The following is a 15,949-nucleotide window of genomic DNA, read 5'->3' on the forward strand; positions in this document are numbered from 1 at the left end:
CCACATTTTTAAGCCTCTAGTCCCATTAAATATTTAAGCTAATTTTTTTTTGTAAAGCTTTTTATCAGAGATTAGTTTCAGTGTTATCTTCGGTTTGTGTGCCATGCAGCTGTCGCATTCCCGCGAGTTTTTACTGACCTGATATCAGTTTATCGTCTTTGGCTTTGTGGTGAAAAAGATGACAACCCCTTGCTAGTGGTAGAAAGGGAGAAATGATGAAGTTCTTACATCACAATTTCCCGTAAATATGATCAAATGGTTCAGGCTGTTATGTGTGTCTCGTGTTCAACTTGTCCAACTCTGGATGATACATGATATTATTCCGGAAAGACTACATTCGTGCTCTGTCAGTGACAGCTGTCATTTTCACTCTCGACCGATTAAACTGAAGAAAATTCTTGCCATTGTAGTCAGGGAGCAGGACCACGAAATTTCCTCAGACGCATGCCGATTACGTGAATACCCTGGTGTTTCATAGGTACCTGTTTGCTGGATGGTGGATTAAGTATACTTTCGAGGGCAGATCCAGAACCATATTTCTAGGGGAGGCCTCTTTTCCACAGAAGCCAAAATGGGACTTTCTTTGGCTAACTTTTCAGGGACTTTTAAGGACTGACGGTTGAGATGATAGTTTTGGAGCTTTTACTCTTTTGAAAGGGAAATGAAAGAAAGGTTCCGGCTTTTCTTTCGTTTAAAAACGGATCAAAAAGTTTTCTTTTGGGTGGGTATACGCCCCGCGTATCCAGTGTGACGGTAAGGAAATATATATCAAACTCACTTTGTTTTCGTAGACTGTTTTCCCCATCTGCATCATTTCAGGTTTTTCCATTACCAAATAACAGATAATTTACGCAACACTATAAATACACAGTCATAATGGTAATCTCTTTCGATAAGCTTCGTTTTGCAAAGTTGTTTGGAAAAAAAACAAAGCATAATACAAATTAATCAATTTCTATGAAGCGCAGTCCAGAGGTGATACATCAGTCAATTTCTGTAGAACAGAACCTTATTCCGCTAAGATCAATTAGCATCAGCCCTAACTATAGTCTTGGTTTCAAGACGTTAGTGCTTGATAGCGGACACTGTGCATAGTGCGCCCCAACGACTCTAAATTAGACGTGCGCCAGCTCGTGGGAGTAAGTAAAAACTAGTTGTGCGAGGGAGCTCTTTAACAGAAATAAAACAACATTCGATCACTGACGTCTTGGGCCAAGACTATCCTAACTACGACTTCTGTAATGGCTTTCTGTGATTGGTCAGTTGTGGAGAGCACATATCCTCACTAAGACTCAATTGGGCAGCAAAGGTCAACGGATGAGGTCGGGCGACGCCCATTTGTCAACCCCTGGCCAATTTTACCTGTTACTCGAATAAATGTTTCGTGCGCAGTTTCCAGCAAAAATCTACAAGCGGTAGACAAAATCACGGTTGTCACTGGATCTTCCACCTATATAATGAGCCCGCCGTGGGCCGCGACTCACAGTACGCGCATGTTGACAGAAAAGCCCAGTCGTGCCACCACACCGCGTAGCAATTCAACTGGGAGTCACGATGAGGGTTCTCTTTATTCTAGCGGTCGTCGTTGTTGTGACCGGGGTGAAAAGATACGATGGGTATGGTCGTATTTATTTGGTTTTAATTTATATAAAAAAGCGGAAACAAAAAGTATGAAAATCTTTGTCTAAGAAACAGGAATATTATGACTTAGATGAGTTTTGGGGATGCGGGCGAACAGCAAAGTGAATCTGACGGCATGGAATCTGCCCTGCATAGCCAAACTTGCTTGAGTTGAAAAGAGTTCAACTTTGGAGAACTCACAGCGCGAATATTTGAACCTGCAATACAAGAATGTCTTCGGCGTCGCTTTTGCACTAAGTCTGAACCAGCCTTTAAATTAAACAACATGGCCAACACAATGATCATTCCCCTGCACCCTGCTTGGTTAATTTGGTAAACAGGCTTGTAGATATTAAACACCCAGGCAGCTCCATTCAAAAGAAGATTATGCATGCTTTTTGATAGGAATTTGACAAAAAGTAAACAGTCTGCGAAAAGTCAAAGTTTCAGAATTAAAATTCATGTTTCAAATTTATGAGCGATCCCCAGCTTTGAGCTAAACCAATCTCTGCCAGGAAACCCACACGCCTATTATATTACGAGCTTTTGCCTCTTTTTCCCTTTTAGAAATGATCAACACCCACGAACGCCTTGTTTAAAACTTACGGTGCCACTGTTCTGCCAGTAAAATACCTGATTGAAAGTACGGTGGCCTTAGCCTTAAAATAGAAAATAACCCATCTGTGCACATTCCGAACACATTCTGACGACAGACGTAGCCGTAGCCCAAGAGGCCGTTTTGGAATAGTCAGAATATTTTAATATTGGAACTAGACTTGTAACAGAGAGTGGACTATCGTGTCTTCTTCCGTTAGGTTCAAGGTTCTGCGAGTCACACCGAAAGACGAATCCGATGTGGCATGGATACGAAAGCTTGAGCTTCAGTCCTTGGTAAGGGTAAAAACACAAAGGATGCAAAAGGGATTTTCAGGAAATAAACATTTGTTTTTGATTCCCTCTTTTTCCTCTCTTCGTCACTTCATTTTGAAACTGAGTGGAATAACTGGACTGATTTAATCGTCGAACAAAGCCACACAATGGCAACCCTTAAAAACAAGCATTACAAAACAATGCTTCGGGGTGAACAAAGGGAGTACTGTCCCACTCCGTCAACGCTCCGATGGCTTCCAGTTGTTACTTTTGCTGCAGCTGGCGCTATTGTTTGTGATTATTTTCGTTTCATTTGGAAAAATGTCACACCTCACAATCGACAACGCTTTCCCCTCTTTAAGGAGCGTCACTTTTTTTTTTTATCTTATCTGCAACCCAGTTAGACCCGAAACCGGCATAGGTGTCCTTTTTGAAAGTAACTTCTGTTCCGTTGGTGATCTTTACACCCGCCAGGTCGAGATATGGAACTCCCTGCGCAGGTCCAACCATCCCGTGGACGTCATGGTGACACCGGCCAACCAGGTGCAAGTCACCGGGTTGTTAGCAGACAGAGGCCTGGACTATACCCTCATGATCGCCGATGTCCAGGCTCAGCTTGATCGCCAGGCCGTGGCCCCCGATACACCCCCGGGCGCCTCAACTGCCGCCCTGGCGGACTTCCAGTATGACATATACCACACGCATGACCAGGTTTGTTGTAACCTCTCCGCACTTCTACAAAAAGTTTCACTTTCACTTACACATTAACTCACTGGTGAAGACAAGAACGAAAAAAAGAGAGATCAGAAGCCGTTTTTCAAACAAACTAATAACCAGATAGATACGCTTCATTCGTACAATATGGACAAAAATCCATTTGCATACATAGAAGGGAGTCCTGCTAATATTTTATTTATTTATTTATTTTACACCTTTAAACATAAATTACAGAGCGAATTAAAAATGGAAACCGGGGCTGTCAAGGTCAAACAAAAGTATAAAAACTGTCATCAGAAGATGTGTTAGACCAAACCCCGGTTCCAAAACACGAAAAAAGGAGGGAAATCCCGGGAATAGAGAAAATTAAACACCAGAGTTCCAGAACAAGGATACTGAATTAAAACGAAAAATATACAAGTATGAAACACAATACATAAAGAAACTGTATAAAAGAAAAATTAACCAAGCAGATTTTCGGAAAAAGAATTACCTGATGAGATAGGGCAGACCACAAAAAAGGTAAACATGCGGAAAGAACAACAGCCAGAATAAAAATTGAAAAGGGCCTTTAACAAGTCTAGATAAAATTCCAAAAATATAATGCTGAAATTATACATGAAGTTGATAAAAAAACGGGGATAAAAATCACAGTACAAAAATATTCTGTGTTAATTTAAAAAACAAACCAAGAAACATTTAGGATAGAATCATGAGGTGAGAATGAGGTGAAAATTCAACTGACATTGAGTAGATCCTCCCTTGAATGTGAACGAAACCTCCCCACGCCCTCTAAAATCAAACTGTTCCTGGTATCCATATCAGGTTCAGAAAAATCTTGGAAAAACGAACAATTGCACTATATTTGTAAGCATCAGTCCTTGGCTTTAAGTGAAGAAAAGTGAGTTTGTCATTGTGCCTTACATTAACCAGTAACAAGTTGAGAAAGTCAACCATAAAATTTACCCTCTGAGACATAAGAAGCTTGGCAAGAAAACTGGTTTTTAAGAAAATTCTTCTGTTAAAAGGGGTGATGAAACCGAGGGTGTGCAATCTGTCGTTGTAACTCTGCTTCGGATAGTTCTGTTGCTATATCATTCGACTTGCTCTGCGATGGACAGATTCAACTGAGTCGATGTGCTTTTTACCACGAATCCACCACACAGGTGAACAATAGTCTAATATCGGCAAGACGATGGTCTTGTAAAGATGTAGAGACTTACTGTAGTGACAGTTGCCCGATACCAGACGAATCGGGCCAATTAATCTGTTACACTTGGAGATAATATTGCTTTTGATCAGGCAACCAAGAAGCTTCAGGGAACTCACACACTCCAGTTCAGAAACTCCAAGGAAGTAAGTTGGTTTGGGGAGCTGGCGCCAAGTCAAACGCATCACTTCACATTTTTCAGCATTCACACGCAGGCAGTTGACATCAGCCCACTCCGATATAATATTCAGATCATTTTGAAGAATTTGATCGCGATGGTCACTATGAACATTTCTAAATACAAATGTGTCATCCGCATATTGAACAATATTAGACGAGATGTGAAGTTGTAAATCGTTGGCGTGAAGAACATACAACCAAGGCCCAAGCACCGAGCCTTGTGGAACTCCTGACGAAACTGGCAACCAGTCAGATGTAACGCCTTTGTATACGACTCGCTGCCTACGACTTGTAAGGAAAGACTCAATCCAGTCTCTGTCGATCTCGTGCGCTCGTGACAAACGGAATTATTGAAATCTTTATTTTGTACCCAAAATGGGCTTTATTATGAAAGTTATGATGATTTTAGATATTTTTCGAAGAAAAAAAATCTACCAAAATCTGAGGGAAAATATTGAATTGCCTTCTTCTCTCCACCCCCTGTGATTGAATAAAGCGTTATTTGTACACTCAAAACCGCTTCTTTGAATTAAATCTATTTTAGATTCAGCAGTGGGTTAGTGACATGGCTACCGAGCACAGCATCGTGTCAAAGTTCACCTTGACGCAGTCTTACGAAGGTCGCGATATCAACGGTATCAAGGTAATTACGAGACCAGTTTCTTGTTTACTGTCACATAATGTTATTTCTTTTAATTAAGTGTTACTGACACTGTTATGTTACTGACAGTGAAACTCTCAATGCTGCAGAAGCGCTTCTCCCGCTTAGAGTGGCAGAACCATCCACTTTGTTCAATTTCATTCAGTGAGATTTCACATAACCGTGATTACAACAGCAACTTAAAAATCAGTATTGTGAATGCAAATGTGTGAGGATATAAGAAGATATATTGAGCAAGGAAACATTTTCTTGACATAAAACATTACCCATTCAGTCAAATAGCGCTGTAAAGTTCCGTCGTCCCTAACTACTTTTTTAGATTTCGACGGGTGTTGGCGATCCAAATAAACCCATCGTTTGGTTTGAGGGTGGCATCCACGCACGTGAATGGATATCACCAGCTACGGTCATGTTCATTTCCAAATCGGTAAGCCTCTTAAAGTATGGGATAGGCCTATGATTAATATCTGAAAATTGTATGAATTGTCATAATAGGAAAGGTATCAACTTACAACTTTCCCTATTTTTTAAACTCTGGATCTGCTTAGAAAAGGGAACTCCGTCGTGGCTTTCTCTATCGAAACGTTTCTTTAGGAAAGATGTAGAGCGCAATAAAGACAAATAGCAAACGTCTTGGTGAAAATATTGGCAGAAATTGTCTTGCATGTATACGGAAGGTGTCAACTGGTCACTGATCTTACAGAAGTGTTTCCTTAATTTTAAGAATATAAAAATCAACTCTTAGTTAATAAGCCAATTGAGCCTGGTTTTCGCTGGAATATTTCTGTTGCATGTGTTTGAAGTGTTTATCAGTCAGTCAGTTCGGGGAAGCTTAATATCGAGACTCCAAATAACTCACTTTGATTCATATACTTTCGCAGCAAAAATTCTTTGGATCAATAGCATTACTATCCCTGTGGGTGCAGTCAAATAAAAGTTCGTACCTTTAGGGCATGGTGATCAATGCTAATTGCGACAGTCTTAACATTGGCGTCTATTCAAGAGTGCAGTATTTCTCCATACGAACTGGCACTCAGTGGTGGAATTCCGCGCGATACAAATATCACGCGTGATAATTTCCTGCTGGATCGTTCCCATGATAGCGGGCAAACCGCGTTGCAAGACGATAAATCACTGCGTTTAGAAACCCTTCTTAAGGGATTGCGCATACACACGCCAATCGGCGTTTTCATTTTTAATGACGTCATGGGCATTGCCACGAAACTGTTTGAGTGACAGTGATAGTGGGCATAATTCGTTGTGTTGTTTCGATTTTTCCTTTGATCTGTCATTTGCGGAGGGTCACACATTCCACAAAAACCTGTCCAAAAATGACAGGTTTCCGCCTTGTGTCCAAATGTAAAATACCAAGCGACATACAGTTTCCGAGGACCTTTCATGTTTATGTTTATGATTTATGGTTTTGTTTCAAACCACACAATCTTTGCGTCAGCTGGTGGAAGACTACTATAACGGGGTCACCAACGTGGTCAACATTTTGGACGGGTTTGATATCCACATCGTTCCTTCCCTGAACGTCGATGGCTATGTGTACTCGCACACGGATGTAAGTATACGCCGGACGGTATAACAGGGCTCTGTGTGAAAATGCCTTCACCCATGTGCAGTGGTCAAAAAGTCGAGTTATCAACCGGCCCATTAAGTGGTGCAGAACCCAGATCGCTTAAATTAAAAGTATACCGTACCAAGTCCAGCAACAAGAATTCTGGTCTGAATCTGGGCAGCGAGCTATTCCAATGAACTGCAATAAAAGCATCCTTTACCATTTGACTTCTGTAAATCATTGTAGTCTGTTATTTTTCACTGGTTTTGTGTCTGGTCTTGTGATGGTCTCGACCATAGAGCTTCAGATAACCAGTCAACTAAGCCCCACGAGGAAGTGCATGCCTAGTCTAGGTGCTAGACGTTATCGTTTGGATGCGCGATAATCCCTGCACACGATCCGCTAACCGCCTAGCCACGCACGCACGCACGCAGGTACCCACGCACACACGCACGACTTGACTTCGTCGATAACAACGTCTAGGTTATCTCCGAAGGGGGGGGGGAATTAGTGCACGTGCGCGACAAAATGTTTTTCACGCACGCGCACACACGCCACGAAATTGTACAATAGCCTGGTAGCTGCCTAGTCACGCTACTGGCTGGAAGTTTCAGACTAGTTTATACACTCTAGCACTGTTGCAATTTTGCGCAAAATAATGCTGGTGGAGCAGCTATAGTAGGCACGGCGGGCGGTGCAGTACATGTACTGTACATGTTTATACGGTGAGGCTCGACTTCGTCGGCAAACCACTAGCATGACGACTGACTTCATCGTTACTGCCACGAGTGTCACCATTCTTTTTTGGCATTCAGGAAATCTACGATTATAGGTGTTGCTTGGAAGATAATGCTCTTCCCAAACCTAGTTGACAGGTTGACGAAAACGTCGTGGCCTCCAACTATCTGACGAAGAGCGGCTATTTGGTGATCTCTCAGTTTTGCTAAACCCAACGTTTTTTGCTGCGAATTTGACAGCCTCATAGAAAGATGACTGTTCGGCCATTTCCATGACTGTAATGTACAATGTAAATGTACATGTACACAATACTGTACCATGCAGTGCTGTGATTCAACATCTGTGTACTGTACGTGCATGTCATGCAGCGCGGTAAGTCCGGGGATCAGACATATGAATATGCAAAGTTTGAATAATTATGCAAGATATACGCGCATTCAGCATTATATTAGGCAGAGTAGGTGCGTGCGCATAAGGGAAATATTCGGAGATCTCTTAGGGGTGCAGACCACTAATTCAAGTGAGAATTTCTGACCAGCTCATTAGCATTAAAAGTGCCCCCTTCCACAGTATCTTTTGAAAAAGGAGATTGTTTGGCCCCCAAAATGGTGAGATTGTGTAAATCGTTGCCAGGATCAACTTCCTGGGTCTTTGAGCTTTCATATGAGGGCAGAAGGGCTGAAAACTACGGTTGAAAAATGGTCCTAAGTGTCCGAGAAAGTTGAGGGTTGCCACTTGAAAAATGGCTGCGATCAGACTTCGGAAAAATCACTTTTTGGGGGGTGATTTTGTTTTGTGGGAATAATTAAAAATGTAATTGGTTAACCCACAAAAAATTGAAAAGAAATTGAAAGATAAGTGACCAGAAAAGAATTTCATTTGTGTTTCAGAAATCTCAGGGATGTCGGCGTGCATGCTATTGGGCCCTGAACGGTGCTGATTTTACACTGTTTTCAATGGGGCTTGAATTAGTGGACTGGACCCTTAGACGTTGTTATCGAAGTCAAGTCCGACGTGCATGCGTACGCGGGCGTGGTTTGCGGATCGTGTGTAGGGATTATCGCGCATCAAACGTCTAGCACCTAGACTAGTGCATGCCAAACCTATGGGTTGGGTAAAGTGTTCCATGGGACGTCAGACCCTGTAGCCTGGTACCAGAGTGCCATCCTATGAGCACCAGCGCCAACTTCCTAACAATGTCATTGTATAGCATTGGAGCCTCGCATTTCATGCTGATGCTAAGCTGTACTATTGGAAGTTTTTCACGTGACGCAACATGACGGGCATGAAGCGTACCAAATTCGTGCATTTTCAATACTGCAGTGTATTTCTATTGGCAGTTTCATGCACGCCAAAATGTTGAAAGACTTCGAAGGCACCCACGTTTCCGTGCACATCTGTGTAATTTGAACGCTGACCGTCAAAAATCACGTGACTAAAAATCCTGTATAAGCTACGTACTTGCTAGTTTTAAATTTTTCCACAGAGTGACGTGGTATTTCGTAGGCCCTCAGATTTTTTGTGTAGGTCCCAAAATTTTCGTATACGTACGATGCTTTTTGCGCCCGTTGGAAAAACTGGCCTTAATGGTAAAATCTAAGTGTCCATAGCTAACAAGCAAACTCCTGTCAATCCCTTGTAACTTGTGTACACTGCCATACAAAAAAGTAAGCAGAAAAAGTCATCCTGTACATTTGAGAAGATCCATGTCTCTCACAGGGTCTCTATCGCTGCAAGTGACGAAATTTGACCAAGTCGACAGACGCGCACGCAGACGCAATTAATGGTGTCCTTTTGCAGGATCGTTTGTGGAGAAAGACCCGCAGTGATCTACTGCCAGAGTTTGGGTGCATCGGAGCAGATCCAAACAGGAACTGGCCCTACGAATGGGGAGGTGAGTTACTCTTATCAAACCGACTTAGTATTTTGCAATAACCACACGTATATCTTTCTCTGTCTTATTGATTTCTTAATTTAAAGCATTGTCATCTGCATGTTATCGGCGAAATTGCTCGCCAAATAATTTGCCAGTAAATTTTACCTATCACTTTTTCTTGTTCCACAGTTGATAAATTTAGGATACAATTTTCGTAATGGTTTTGCAGTTTAGCATTGAGTGGATCTGATATACGGTATCCGTTTGACCAACAAAAGGGAAATTCGACGTGGCTTTCACGCCAGAGTTTCTTTGCTTTGTATATACGTGTACAGGCAGAGGTGCGACCCCTTGGCCCTGTTCACTTACTTTCCGGGGCCGTGAGCCTCTGTCTGAGGTCGAGATCAGAGCGGTTGTGGATTACCTCACGGCGCTGAGAGACTCGGGACGTGAAATCAAAATGTTCATCGACTGGCACAGCTACTCGCAACTATGGATGGCTCCCTGGTCGTATTCTGCCGAAGCTCCTCTACCTCCAGACGCCGATGATCAGGTACGGTTTCTTTCTAAGTCAGCAAAGTTCAAATCATGGACGTAAATCCCGAAGGAATGGGGCATAATATCCCCCCCCCAATTTCTGAGGTGGGATGGGCTATTAAATCATCCCCAAACTTTTTTCGGGTGAGCAAAATTTAAAGCGGACTGTAAAGAATTTTTCAGAATTCCCAAAATTAAAATGTATTCAATATCACTAAAAAAGAAAAAAAGAATTTAAAAAGCTTTAAATATTTGTTTCTGGATACATATTACAAATGTACATAAATATCATGAACATCAACCTCTAAATAGAGTCATATAGTGTCCCCCCCCTTTTCAAATTTTCACGTCAAGGCAAGTCACTTTCCCCCAACTTCCCGTATCCAGCCAATTTCCTATACACATTTACGCCACTGATTCAAATGCAATGTAGGAGCTCGCGGATGCGCCACGCAGAGAGCTTTACCTTTTTTAACAGAAAGATGCATAGTGTTTAAAAGGCCCTGCAGAGTCAGAACTCGACGTTTCGACCAGGATGCTTGGTCGTCTTCAAGAGAGTGGTGCTGGACGGGCACAGATGGCTGTCTTATAAACTGTTTGGAGATGGTCGATGTGTGGCATCTAGGATGCGGAAGGCGGGTCGCTGGAGCGTGGAAGCCGGGATGCATGCATAAGACTAGGCCCACTAGTGTGAAAGAGTGGATACCATATACCGGTTGCAGAAGAGTGCATGGAGAACAGGACTTCCGGGTTTTGCTTGATGTAAGCTTTACAGGAATGGCGCCCAATGTCACTGAGCTGGAACCCGGTGTCTTGGGGAGCAGTTTCATGTCAGTAGATCTAGATGGCTTCCTAGATCCTTCTTGCCGGGAAGCCAGTTCTTATGGCCGATGAGGAAATTACGATAAGTCTGGCATTGTCAAACATACCCCACACCACGGACAACCTCATCAGTTGGGATTCTGCCAAAGTCATTGCCACCGTCAGGAACTGTTCTTTTAAGAGCCACACCTCTTTTAAAATGAGATGATTTCGCATACACTTTCCACCCTTAAGCCTCCTACAGTTGAGCCACCGCCGTGCTAGGCTTCAAATCTTACTGCAGGTTTGAATTCCAGTGCCCCTAAGCAAGACAACTTACGAAACTATGATTATGTTTGGCCTGGAAAGATGAACTGTTTTCCATGGAACCGTCAAGTTACACAATGTGACGATTACTTGAGAACAAAAAAAGATTTCACGGTACACATCATGAGACGCAATTGACGAAATTTTATAGTATGCCGATTAGGGGTAAAATAGAACACTCTGGTCCCATGAAAACAATGCCTTTCTCACATGCATCGGCTAAGTTTCACAAGAGGTCCAACAGCTGATTTTGCCAACGTATCTGTATGAAACACGAGTCTACATCGCGATTAGGTTGAGGACAATGACGCTAACGCTTTTCCAACTTGTTACTGTTACAGGACTTACTTGCTGGTGCAGCCATTACCGCTCTAGAGAGCAAGCACGGAACAAAATATGACAAAGGAGGATCGGCTCGACTTCTGTGTAAGTGGTGGAAGCTTTCTTTCGGCGATTCTTGATAGCAATTGTTGGTATTGGGCCAAGGGGTGGAAGAAAATATCAGCAACTGCAACCAATTCTCCTTTTTCTCGCACTCATGGTGATGCTCGTTTCGACTTCATGTAACAAATTATTTTCTTCAGTGGGAGATTATGAGACGCTGCTGTAAGGCAGCAGGCACACCGATCCTTTTCATAGTATTGCACACGCTCAGAACCGTGCGCGCACGCTCATAACAACGTGCGCATGCTCAGAACTGGTAAAAAGGACAGGTATGTTAGCCGCTATACCAGTCGTCTCAAAGTACCCCATTGCGCATTTGTCCGAGAGGGCAAGTCTGGATGCCAGCGGTTGCCAGACGATTGTGAAAAACGTAAACAGCAAACGTTCACTCATGGCAGGTTAACGAAATCATAACGCATTTGAACTCGGTTCAAATATTTGGCCACCGCATTAATCGTGACGCAAGAACTGGTTTTGATAAGGGCGGATCTGGTATTTTTTCGGGGGGGGGTGTTAATCCATTATATTGTCATCGGTGTACAATTAGTAATAAATGTTGTTGGATGTGTTGTCTTTGCTTTTACCACTGCTGCAGCAATCTTTGTTGCATTATCTATTCTTCGTATGCGTGCGTCAGTGCGGGGGGGGGTTGACCCCCATCATCTGCTTCCTTGCCCGCTTTGCGCTTACATTTCGTAAAGAACTGACCACCTTCGTCTCATTGAAAAATTACACGGGACACCCTTTATCTGCTGAAGTCTGCATGGATTATGTCTTCCGCTTTTTGGATCCAACCAATTTGGTCCTCTTTTTTTTTCTTTTTTTTTTTGCTATACCCATTCGATTACAGATGAAGCGGCTGGGGCGAGCTGCGACTGGGCCTACGCCACGCTGGGAGCCAAATACTCCTACGTGGTGGAGCTGAGGGACACCGGGAAGTTTGGCTTCGTATTACCCCCCGAACAAATCCTGCCCACCGGGGAGGAATCCTACGCGGGGATCGTAGCCGGATTGGAGTATGCCTTGACACATTAACAAAATATTATGGCGCAGTGGCACAACAGTGGGGATCAAACTCAACAGTTTTCTTTTTTTAAATTCCCGGATTTTGATGGTGCTGAACAACTGTAGCCCTGTAGACGAATCCACTGACATTTTAGTGGACATTCCTGGTGGCATTTTGAATGGCGGTAAGCAATGGCTCCTGTACATTACATTTCACAATGCTTATCGCCATTAATGGGGGCCACTCCAAATAACCAGCGAAGACCATGGTGACATGCAAGTCACCAAAAATGTGTGTACTAAAGAAAGGGCATGGCCCTGCTCCAATTCTAACGCCACTGCAACGACAATGAACATAAATAAAAGTGAACTTGATAGTTACGGGTAAAGGAGGGATAAGGTTGACAATCATGAAGATTTGTTCGAGATGATAAACAATTAATGGAGAGCAGATAACTGATGAAGATGATACCGAACTTGACAAGGCTGAGGAAATACGATGAGGGTCCATGGATATATGCAAGCCTTATGACGATAATGGCACTTTTCAGATTTCAAACATCTTGGTTTGTGACGAGTTTGTTACCATGACGATGATTACATTGGAAATTGGATTACATTAGATTTAGGTGTAAAATGGATGTTGCTGACACATGGTGTTGGCAAAAGGGATGGAGGGTGTAAAAGTTTTTTTAATGTGACATTTGGTGGCCTTTCTTTGGGGACGGAAAAAAATTTACTTGCTTTTGAAAGAAAGAGAAATGGATTTGACAAAGAAACGCCTTTCTCTCGTTATTTAAAACAAATTGGCCCCTTTTGAGCAGCGGGGACCATAGTTCCCGTTGGACCCATGGATTTGCCCTGTCAAGCGGTGCATAGACACTAGTATACATTTAACATCTTTGTAATGATTCTCGGACGGATTCATTATAGCAGTACACTTGTGCTCCATTAATTTCATTCTTATCTATTCAAAATCAGAAATAACAATAGAACACACACTGAAAAATAGTCTTGTAAACAGTTTAAGATCATGTGAACGTTTATGTAGATTTTCCTAATGCACAAATTTTGTTTTCTGTTTTTGATGTTCTTTAAAGTATAGTTCTCACTATCTTTCGATCTATTTCTCTCCTTAGACCCGAAAGCAGATTTCTTCAAATGCATCAGAAGCCTCCTCCAAATATAATTAGGTTATATATCTCAATAACATGCATTTTTAAACATCCACTGCTTTTCCATGAACTATCTTTGTAACGTCAAACCTAGCAAATAGTGCAGGAGAATGTAGATCTAATGTGAGAGTCATGGACGTAAAAAAAAGAAAGCGAATTGTGAAGAATGTTTGACACTTCCCAACGACTTAAATACTTTCAATATTACTCAAAAACGACTAAAAGCCATGAATAGTCGTAGATATCCATTCTGATGTAAGATTCGGCATGGGTGTATGTATCGCCCAAATATCAGGTATAATGGTGTCTCCCGCTTTTCAAACTTCCATGGCCGGGTGGTCATCCCCCCCCACCTTTCCACATCCCGTATCCCCCAATTTCTGGCACAAACTTACGCCAAACGGCTTAGGTATACCTCCTGGTCAAAGAAAGCTGCATACTTGCAATATCTTTCGAAAATAATGGGGGATGCAATAGAAATGCATTCAATCCAAATTTTACGAGGATTACTTTCCTGAGATCATGCCTGTAGACTTCTTTGAGAAAACAATAGCATTTCAACTATTCTTAGGCAAACTTTGGAAGGTCACCATGGGTCAGTGCCTGATCTGGAAAACAACGAGATACTTTGGTGACACTTCGATAGGGCATATAGTTGACGCCCGTGGTATGCACACCTTTGGTGTGTAGGGGGCGTTGGGTGCGAGAAATGAACTGGTGAAATGGCTGCTTCATGAAAACAGCAAAACATCCTCGAACAAAGCCTGTATTCAAGCGTCCATTAAGGGCGCTGCATTGAAAATAACGTATTCCTAAGCTTTCCATCACAGATTAGTTTCAGTGTTATCTTCGGTTTGTGTGCCATGCAGCTGTCGCATTCCCGCAAGTTTTACTGGCCTGATATCAGTTTATCGTCTTTGGCTTTGTGGTGAAAAAGATGACAACCCCTTGCTAGTGGTATAAAGGGAGAAATGATGAAGTTCTTACATCACAATTTCCAGTAAATGTGGTCAAATGGTTCAGGCTGTCATGCGTGTCTCTTGTGTAGCGTCCTCTGGTTTAAATGTACGAGCTTAATCCCAAGGTGCAATAATATTATGTGCTATTGTTCCATGAAATGTTCGCTCTTGCTTAAGTTGACCGCATGGAGTTGTCGGGGTGAAGTGAATGCCGTGTGTTTAAAGTTATAATTGCAATGGAATTTTTTTTAATACAATCCTCCAAAATGCACCTTTGTGTATCAGTTAACATGACTTTTAATCTTTGTTTTTCTATTTCCAAGAGCTTGTTGCTGCCTTTGGGGTTTTCATTCTAATTAGTAATTTCCATAGTCACGAGCAAAACTGTGAGGTCATGCCAGGAAACTTTAATGTTATATTAGTTTGTGCACAAAAATCTTCCGCAGGTTTTAAAGATGTTGCTGGTCTAAATTAACTCTTCTTCAGGGATTTGTTGTGTAAGCAAGCAATCACTCCTTCTTCATATATGTGGATTAATTATAGGTTCACAATTTAAACAGAAAATCCTGTTCCTACCCAGATGACATTGCAGCTACAGCGGCATTAGAAAGTATGGATAATTGTAAATGCTAAAAAGTGCATAATTTTTTCAATGCATTTAACCTAAAATTTGTAATTTTGCAGAACAATTGTGTCTAAGCGAAATTCGTTGCAGCTACATTTTAAAGAGTAGGATTGTATAATTATAGACACAAGATATTATTTTCCACAGTTATTTACTGCTGGGTTATAGCAGAAATTGCGTGGATATACGGTGTTTAAGAAAGTACATGTTCGTTGGCCTAGTAATCGAAATCGTAGATTATCACACATTCGAGAGCGGATCTAGAATTAAATTTACAGCTGGGGGGATTTTTTCTGAGAAGCCATAACCAATGGAATTTTGTTAAAGATACCTCTTATGTTCATGAATACAGTATGCAACTTAGTAAGGATATTGTTATTGGACCCCACATTTTTCAAAGAGCCCTCTTTCCCCAAATAATTATGGTGGATCAATTTCAGGTTTTGTTTTATGTTTTGTCCCCTTTTGTAACAGACAGCTGTACACATCACTGTAAAGTGAACTTACAATCATAATTAGTATCCCTTTCGATAAGTAACAATTTGCAATATGACCACCCAGTCAAGACGTGATAGTTCAATTAGTCATTGTAATTCATAATAAATATTAATTGTAAAGAACACGGTCCGCCCAATCAGGA

The 15,949-nt window shown here is 41.9% G+C and overlaps 1 protein-coding gene across 1 annotated transcript; it reads left to right on the top strand.

Annotated features, from left to right (window-relative positions):
* The first annotated feature begins 1,388 nt into the window (after positions 1-1,388).
* LOC110982245 (carboxypeptidase B-like) lies at positions 1,389-15,929 on the top strand. The gene is made up of 10 exons (XM_022240540.2): positions 1,389-1,616; positions 2,436-2,511; positions 2,965-3,201; positions 5,142-5,240; positions 5,578-5,685; positions 6,712-6,825; positions 9,361-9,454; positions 9,772-9,989; positions 11,443-11,527; positions 12,396-15,929. Exons 1-10 carry the CDS (start codon positions 1,555-1,557, stop codon positions 12,578-12,580), a joined length of 1,278 nt encoding a protein of 425 aa, XP_022096232.2. The 5' UTR covers positions 1,389-1,554; the 3' UTR covers positions 12,581-15,929.
* The last annotated feature ends 20 nt before the right edge of the window (positions 15,930-15,949 follow it).

The sequence above is a fragment of the Acanthaster planci genome, linkage group LG09 (genome assembly GCF_054643075.1).
Source record: "Acanthaster planci isolate LZ-2023a linkage group LG09, COTS_SCS, whole genome shotgun sequence".
Taxonomy (NCBI): Eukaryota; Metazoa; Echinodermata; class Asteroidea; order Valvatida; family Acanthasteridae; genus Acanthaster; species Acanthaster planci.

Coding starts and splice junctions, on each gene's coding strand:
- LOC110982245 (XM_022240540.2), top strand. CDS start 1,555: ATGAGGGTTCTCTTTATTCTAGCGGTCGTCGTTGTTGTGACCGGGGTG. Junction 3,202..5,141: donor TATACCACACGCATGACCAG/GTTTGTTGTAAC, acceptor AATCTATTTTAG/ATTCAGCAGTGGGTTAGTGA. Junction 9,455..9,771: donor CTGGCCCTACGAATGGGGAG/GTGAGTTACTCT, acceptor ATACGTGTACAG/GCAGAGGTGCGACCCCTTGG.